The sequence below is a fragment of the Benincasa hispida genome, unplaced genomic scaffold (genome assembly GCF_027475165.1).
Source record: "Benincasa hispida cultivar pf3 unplaced genomic scaffold, pf3_genome.v1.1 HicScf953, whole genome shotgun sequence".
Classification (NCBI taxonomy): Eukaryota; Viridiplantae; Streptophyta; class Magnoliopsida; order Cucurbitales; family Cucurbitaceae; genus Benincasa; species Benincasa hispida.
Genome location: NW_028327101.1, coordinates 1 through 8,109, shown reverse-complemented (window position 1 = coordinate 8,109; position 8,109 = coordinate 1). Strand labels below are relative to the sequence as shown.

Below are 8,109 nucleotides of genomic sequence, written 5' to 3'. Positions count from 1 at the left end.
TATAGGGATTTTGAAGGAAGAGAAGGAGATATATTAAATGAAGAAACTCAATCATTAGTCTGGCTAGAGGCACTAAGTGTGGGGTGACGTGGCAATCTGCTCTTTGAACTCAGGAAGCAGCAGAAAGATTAAAAAGGAAGTGAAATTTCAAAAGCATGGTTCCGGAAATTGACAAGACCAAATAGAGAAAATTCAATGCTATTTGAGAGCTGGGAGAATCTAGTTTTCAAGGTTGTCCTACTAGAGAAAGATTGTCAGAGGAGAAGAACAAAAGTTGAGAATTTTCAAAAGAGGCACACAGATTAATCAGGGCTCGAGGTGAATTTTGGAAATTCCAAGCTAAACTATAAGGAATTATACACTGAAATTTTTAGATAAGGAAGTTAATCAAATCTAAACAAGTTTATAGAAGGAAGTTTGTTGAAAAGAGCTCTGGATTTTGAGTTATGAATTTTTGAAATTATAACAGAAAATTGGTGCATAAGAAAACAGCTGCTTGTGAAGAACAAGCAAGCAGTTCATTATGGAGAATTATAGCGAGATTTGGGCATGAGGATCTCGCTTATAAAGGCAATGTCGCTGATTTTGTAAGGAGGATCTCACTCTCGAGGGAAATCTCGCTAGGAATTGAGGTAAGTGTCGCCAACAATTTCACAAGAAAAGTTTGATCTCGCTCTAGAAGATCTCGCTGGTATCGCTCTAGAGGATCTCGCTAGCATCACTCTAGAGGATCTCACAAGCATCGCTCAGGAGGATCTCGCTAGCATCGCTCAAGGGGATCTCGTTGACCTCACTCACAGGATCTTGCCAAGTAAAGCTGTCTGTATTGATGGAAGTTCCTTTAATAAATGAATTATTTGAGGTAGTTTATTAGGAATTCTAAGTAGTTTAATCGGGAATTATAACTTTTTCAGGCCAAGAAGAGCTAGGGGAAATGTATAAACCAATAAGTGCCTGACCAACGGTGGGTGACTAAATAAACTTAAGGTTTCCAATACTCATGCATATATGATCAAGTAAAGCACAGTGACATTAATGATGTATTTATACTTCCTCAAGAAACAAATAGTTGGAGAATAACTTAATGCATGTTTCCTGGCTTGTATGTGTGTAACACAGACCAAGATATGTCATGTAACCATTACAAAAGCTATGTTTCTGATTTTGATATATGCTTCCTAGAGGAAAGCTATGAGAGAATGAGTTCTTGTGTAAATAAGTGGCAATGGAACAACTCTTGTGTAACTACTAGGCAATGGAACTTAATTTCATGTTACAAAATACACATTTGATACCGAAGGACGTTGAGAAGATATCTAACCAATTAGGTATCGAAGGACATTTGAGAAGGTACCTGGACAATTTGATACCGAAGGACATATGAGAAGGTATCATAGTAGCTCGATACTGAAAGACAAATTTGAGAAGGTATCTGAGCGGAAGTACCTAAAATATGATGGTACTTAGTGTGGCCACGTGCACGTAGGCAATTATGAATGAGAGACCGAAGTATGAGTCTCTTGGTAGGTAATAAACATTTGGGAACTAGAGTGTTTAGGCTCGTTCTTAACTAGGGAATAATAATGTTTAATGATGTCTGATAATGGTTTACAGTTACATATAGAGACAATTGCTTGAGTTTACTCATTGGTATATTTACATATTTATAGTGATGCTATGCTTGTTGCTTTACGATTCTATAGTCACTCACTGAGCTTTTAGCTCACGAAATTTCTGTGTTTTCCTTTTTTAGGTAGTAGTCAGTTTCCTCAAGGTTGATCCTGCTGCTGCTTGCCACCAAAAGATTCAGCTTATTAAAAGACTTAGGTTGATAATCTGTTTATGTACACATGTTTTGTAAGGGACTAGGGCTTTTGTAGGAATGTTTGGGCCACCTGTGAATACTTTTTTCTATAAAAGTGCAGAGGTTAGCAGCCAGTGTGGGCTTTGCACGAGCCGACCTAGAAAAGAAATATGGTATTCAGAGGTTTAAAGACCTAGGGGCTGTGACATTTGAATGTATAACAGATCCAGCTGAAGCTGAGTTGTGGCTGGATGTAGTTGAAAAATGTTTCAATGTTATGAGTTATCCAGAGGACAGGAAAGTGGGATTAGCCATATTTCTACTACAGAAAGGAGCAAAGAAATGGTGGAAAGTGATATCCGCCAGATGAGCCAGTACAGATGTGATGTTATGGCCTGAGTTCAGGAAGGCCTTTGAAGATAAGTATTACCCCAACTCATTTCGGGATGTAAAAAGGGATGAGTTCCTTAGATTAACACAGGGAACGATGTCGGTGGTAGAATATGAGTAGAAATTTACAGAGTTATCACAGTATGCCCTGCCGGTTATTACTGAGGAAAGAGATAGATGCAGGAAATTTGAACAAGGTTTGAGGAAGGAAATCAGAACTCCAGTGACGTCTACGGCTAATTGGCTAGATTTTAACCAGTTAGTAGAAACAGCAATATGAGTTGAGCAGAGTTTGGCAGATGTTGAGCAGTTGCCAAGAGGCAGTGAGGCCGTAGTAGGGCCTAGAGATAGGGGATTCCGATCTCTAGTGGCAACCCAGACTAGTGGAAGCCATTTCAGAGGAACTAGTTGGCAGGGATCCAAGAAAAGGAAAACAAGACGCTCGGTCGGTGCAGTTAGCCGATCAGAGATATCACGAACTGGTGAGTCGATAGCCAGCACAGACAGAAGACCGACATGCCCTAGTTGTGGTAAAAGGCATTTTGGGGCATGCTATAATGGCAGAGGTGCATGTTTCCAGTGCGGACATACAAGGCATTTTAAGAGGGACTGTCCCCAGGTGAACAGGGATGTTCCACTAGCACAACAACCGACCTCCCAAACAGTTAACCAACCAAAGAGTGCTGGAAATCGGGGCGAAAGGTCAAGTGGTGCCAAGTAGAAGAATGTCGTAGGTCGACCCCAATAGTAGGGGCGAATGTATGCCGTGACACACCAGGAGGCAGCAGAGTCTCCAGATGTTGTGACCGGTAATGTTATGTTATGTGGGCAGTCTGCTTATGTTTTATTTGATCCTGGTGCCACACATTCATTTATATCTTGCATGTATGCACCTAGTATAGATAAGTTGGTTAAACCTATGCTTGAAGAGTTATTTATCTCTACCCCTTTGGGAGATGTGATAGTAGTAGATAGATGTTATAATCATTGTGAGATACTGATCAATTGTCAGAACTTCTATGCTGATTTACTTCCTTTAGAACTGTTGAAATTTGATGCTATCTTGGGGATGGATTTTCTAAGTAAGTATCATGCTTCAGTAGACTGTTACAAGAAGGAGGTAGTGCTCATAAAATCAAATGGCCAAGATGCAATGCTGACAGGAAGCAAACGATTATTCGCGGGGAATTTAATATTGATAGTGAAAGCTTGGAAGCTATTGAGCAAGGGATGTAAAGCCTATCTGGCTCATGTGATGGTTGCTCAAGGGAAAGAGCTGAACCCAGAAGATGTCCCAGTGGTAAATGAATTTCGGGATATATTTCCTGAAGAACTATCAGGATTATCTACCGATAGGGAGGTGGAGTTTACTATTGACTTAGTTCCAAGAAAAACTCCCATATCGCAGACACCGTATAGAATGGCACCAATTGAGTTGAAAAAATTAAAGGTTTAACTGCAAGTGTTAATTGACAAGGGATACATTCGATCTAGCGTATCGCCTTGGGGAGCTCCAGTATTGTTTGTAAGGAAGAAAGACGGTACACTTAGATTGTGTATCGACTATAGGCAGCTGAATAAGGTAACGATTAAGAATAAATATCTGTTACCACACATTGATGATTTGTTTGATCAACTAAGAGGAGGCACGGCGTTTTTGAAGATAGATCTGAGATCGGGTTATCATTAACTGAAAGTGAGAGAAGCCGATATTCCTAAAATCGCATTTAGAACGAGATATGGACATTATGAATTCCTGGTAATGCCTTTCGGATTGACAAATTCCCTTGCGGCATTCATGGATCTCATGAATAGGATATTTCATCCCTACTTGGACCAGTTTGTGATAGTATTCATTGATGATATACTGGTGTATTCTGGTAGTAGGGAAGATCATATTACCCACCTGAAAATAGTATTGCAGACGTTGCGAGATAGGCAGTTGTATGCTAAATTCAGTAAATGGGAATTTTGGTTAGATCGGGTAGTATTTCTTGGGCATGTTGTTTCAGCAGGCATTAGTGTAGATACCCAGAAGACGGAAGCAATAGTTAATTGGGAACGACCCACAATCGTTTCAGAAATACGCAGTTTTCTAAGGTTGACGGGTTATTATCGGAGGTTTGTGGAGGGTTTCTCTAAGATAGCCCTTCCGTTGACGAACCTGACCAAGAAAGGCATGAGGTTTGAATGGTCGTTGGAGTGTGAACATAGTTTCTAGGCGCTGAAACGGAAACTAGTATCAGCACTAGTACTTACCTTGCCTATTCCAGGTAAGGAATTTGAGATTTATTGTGACGAATCTCGACAAGGATTGGGATGTGTGTTGATGCAGATGGGAAGGTGATTGCAAATGCCTCCCGTCAACTTAAGAAACACGAGAGCGTTTATCCCACGCATGATCTGAAGTTGGCAGTAGTTGTTTTGGCTCTGAAGTTGTGGAGACATTACCTATTTGGAGAGCGTTGCAGGATATTTACAGATCATAAAAGCTTAAAATATATCTTTGATAAAAAGGAATTGAATCTAAGATAATGAAGATGGATTGAATTAATTAAAGATTACGACTGTTCCATCGAGTACCACCTTGGTAAGGCTAATGTTGTGGCAGATGAACTAAGTAGAAAATCCTCAGGACCTAAGGCCATTATTGGTTCAATAAGATGAATGCTATTGCAGGAGTTCAGGAATTCCAGAACCGCCTTATCAGTGGAACCGTCAGGAGGAATGATAGCTACTTTTCGGATAAGGCCGACCTTAGTAGAAAACCTTAAGCGGGATCAGTTGGAAGACCCTAATTTTCAGAAGATTACTGATGATGTGAGTAAGGGCATCAGGGTTGACTTTCAACTGGGAACAGATGGTGTACTAGAAAAGGAGGGGAGAATGTGTGTGCCTAACAAGCTACAGCTTAAACAAGCCATTCTAGAGGAAGCACATAGTTCCACTTATGCCATGCATCCAAGTAGCACCAAGATGTATAGAACTTTGAAGAAATCTTACTGGTGGCCTGGGATGAAAAGAGACATAACAGAATATGTGGACCGATGTATAGTCTGTCAACAAGTAAAACCTGAGAGACAAAGACCAGCAGGATTACTCAATCCACTTCCTGTGCCTGAGTGGAAGTGGGAGCATATGACAATTGACTTTCTATTTGGTTTGCCTAAGACACCCTCAGGATTTGATGGCATTTCGGTAATAGTCAATAGACTAACTAAGACGGCCAAGTTCATACCAGTAAAAGTTACTTTTACACTAGATCGTCTAGCTAAGATTTATGTGGATAGGATAATCAGTCAATATGGAGCCCCGGTGTCGATAGTGTCGGATCGCGACTCGATGTTCATTTCAAAATTTTGGCCTAGTTTACAGAAGGCTTTGGGCACTAAATTTCATTTCAGTACGCCTTTTCATCCGCAAACAGATGGACAGTTGGAAAGAACTATACAAACACTGGAAGATATGTTAAGAGCTTGTGTACTACAATTCAAAGGAAGTTAGGATACATACTTATCGTTGATTGAATTTGCCTACAACAATAGCTACCATTCTAGTATCGAAATGGCTCCCTACGAAGCACTGTATGGCTGACCTTGCAGAACTCCAGTATGCTGGAACGAAGTTGGAGAACGACAATTACTGGGTCCAGAATTAGTTCAACAAATATTAGAGAATGTGAAACTTATCAGGGATAATCTTAAGGCGGCTCGCGATAGACAAATTAGCTTCACCGATAAATGAAGAAGAGAACTAGAATTTGAAGTCGGAGAACGGGTATTTCTCCAGCTATCCCTATGGAAAGGAATTCTCCAGTTTGGGAGAAAATGGAAGTTAAGTCCATGATACATTGGACCATATGAAATGGTAGAACGAGTTGGTCTGACAGCTTATAGGTTGCAGTCACCGATGGAGCTAGCTCGTATACACGACGTATTTCATGTGTCGATGCTAAGGAAATACGTGTTTGATCCTATGTAGCACTAGCAACACAACCGATACAGCTCAAAGAAGATTTATCTTTCGAGGAAGAGGCTATCAAGATTTTGGATAGGAAAGATCAGGTACTCATAAATAAGATGATTCCTTTGGTGAAGATGTTATGGTGTAATCATGGGATTGAGGAAGCAACCTCGGAACCTGAAGAGCAAATGAGGAAGAGATACCCTCAACTTTTCAAATGACATATCAGGTAAATTTTAAGGACGAAATTTCTTTTAAGGGGGAGATGATTGTAAACCCTGAACTTAGGTTCCCTAGATAAGCATGATTAGCCAAGGGATGTTATATTCCATATTTATTAAGTAGAAATTCATGTTGTTTATAGAGATTATGAAGGAAGGGAAGGAAATATATTAAATGAAGAAACTCAATCATTAGTCTGGCTAGAGGCACTAAGTGTGAGGTGACGTGGCAATCTGCTCTTTGAACTCAGGAAGCGGCAGAAAGATTAAAAGGGAAGTAAAATTTCATAAGTATGGTTTCGACAATTGAGAAGAGAAAATTTAGCGAATTCGGTACGATTTGAGAGCTGGGAGAATCTAGTTTTCAAGGTTGTCCTGCTAGAGATAGATTACAGGAGGAAAAGAACAAAAGTGAAGAATTTGCAGAAGAGGCAAAACCACGGATTAATCAGGACTCGAGATGAATATATGCATATATGTATATATATGTGTATATATATGTATATGTATATATATGTATATATATCTATATCTATATCTATATCTATATCTATATATATCTATATATATATACATATATGCTTTGATACCATTTGGCATGAATCATGAAGATTGGACACGTGATGAGCATGTAGCATGAAGTAGATGGAGTTTGTGGAAGCATGCATGCTTGACACGTGGCAAAGAGAGAAATGAATTGATGATTGTTATGGAATGGGAAATTGTGAAGAATATTTTGAGAGATATGATGATTGTATAGAATGTAAAATTATTAAGAATGATGAATATATTCGTATTGATGAGACAATAGTTTAATATAATAGATATGTTTGAAATAATGATGAAAACTTTTGGCAAATCGAAATATAATAAAAGAAGACTAAAGTAGTTGTTGAAATTATAAAATTTGGTAAAGAAAATTTGATGTAAATAAAGTAGTTATTGGAAATATTAAAATACTAGGAACTTACTTGAATTTTGTTGGAGAAATGAAGAACTCTTTATTTTATTTCACAGAGTACAAATTCTCTTGTTTTTCTCTCAAGGCAAAGACTCAAAAGATTCGTAAGAAAAACTTATCTCCATATATATATATATACGTAATGGTAAATTAAAAATTGAAGAAAACATAAACACAAGGAATGGTTCCTTATCCTTTTTTTTCCCAATAAAATACCGATAGTATGAACACTATGCCAATTGAACTATGCTTTGTTGGCTACCAAATGCAATTTTTCAACTTTACTAAGGCTACATTTAACGTTAGCTGTGTCAAAAAAACTATTTGGAAAAAATCTCAACCGTTTGCTAAAAACTGATTTACTGTTAAAAAACACTTTTTAAAACGCGTTAATTTTACGTTGACTTTAAAAGCAGTATCCTTCTAGCTTTTAGATCCTCCTAAAATTAGTTAGAATTTTTAATTAATATTTAGTTTTCAATTCTATTGTCACACTCGAGATTGTGAGCGAGAAAGTGGGTGAGAGCGAGAGCAGCCTGAACGCCTCATTCGAACGTCACGCCCACGCGATCGAAGGAAACCGCCTGTGCATCGAACGGTCGGGCATTTATGTGTTGAATTTGGCCACGATCTTATAGATTATGCATTGAAAACCCTAAATTGAATACAAACAAAGCTTAAAGACGTAAGGGCAAACCTCAATTCAAATTGAGGTGTCCGATTAAGAGGAATTCTTAAACCCTAAGAAATTGTGTTGGATGCGTTTAGGA

The 8,109-nt window shown here is 38.6% G+C and overlaps 1 protein-coding gene across 1 annotated transcript; it reads left to right on the top strand.

Annotated features, from left to right (window-relative positions):
- Positions 1 to 2,951: 2,951 nt before the first annotated feature.
- On the top strand, positions 2,952 to 3,650 carry LOC150029742 (uncharacterized). Its single transcript, XM_090310401.1, has 2 exons — positions 2,952 to 3,003; positions 3,235 to 3,650. Exons 1-2 carry the CDS (start codon positions 2,952 to 2,954, stop codon positions 3,648 to 3,650), a joined length of 468 nt encoding a protein of 155 aa, XP_090166527.1.
- The last annotated feature ends 4,459 nt before the right edge of the window (positions 3,651 to 8,109 follow it).

What these genes read in the sequence shown, in the direction of transcription:
- LOC150029742 (XM_090310401.1), top strand. Translation starts at nt 2,952, where the DNA reads ATGTATGCCGTGACACACCAGGAGGCAGCAGAGTCTCCAGATGTTGTG. An exon ending in GTCTCCAGATGTTGTGACCG is followed by an intron (nt 3,004 to 3,234) that starts GTAATGTTATGT and finishes TACTTCCTTTAG; the next exon opens with AACTGTTGAAATTTGATGCT.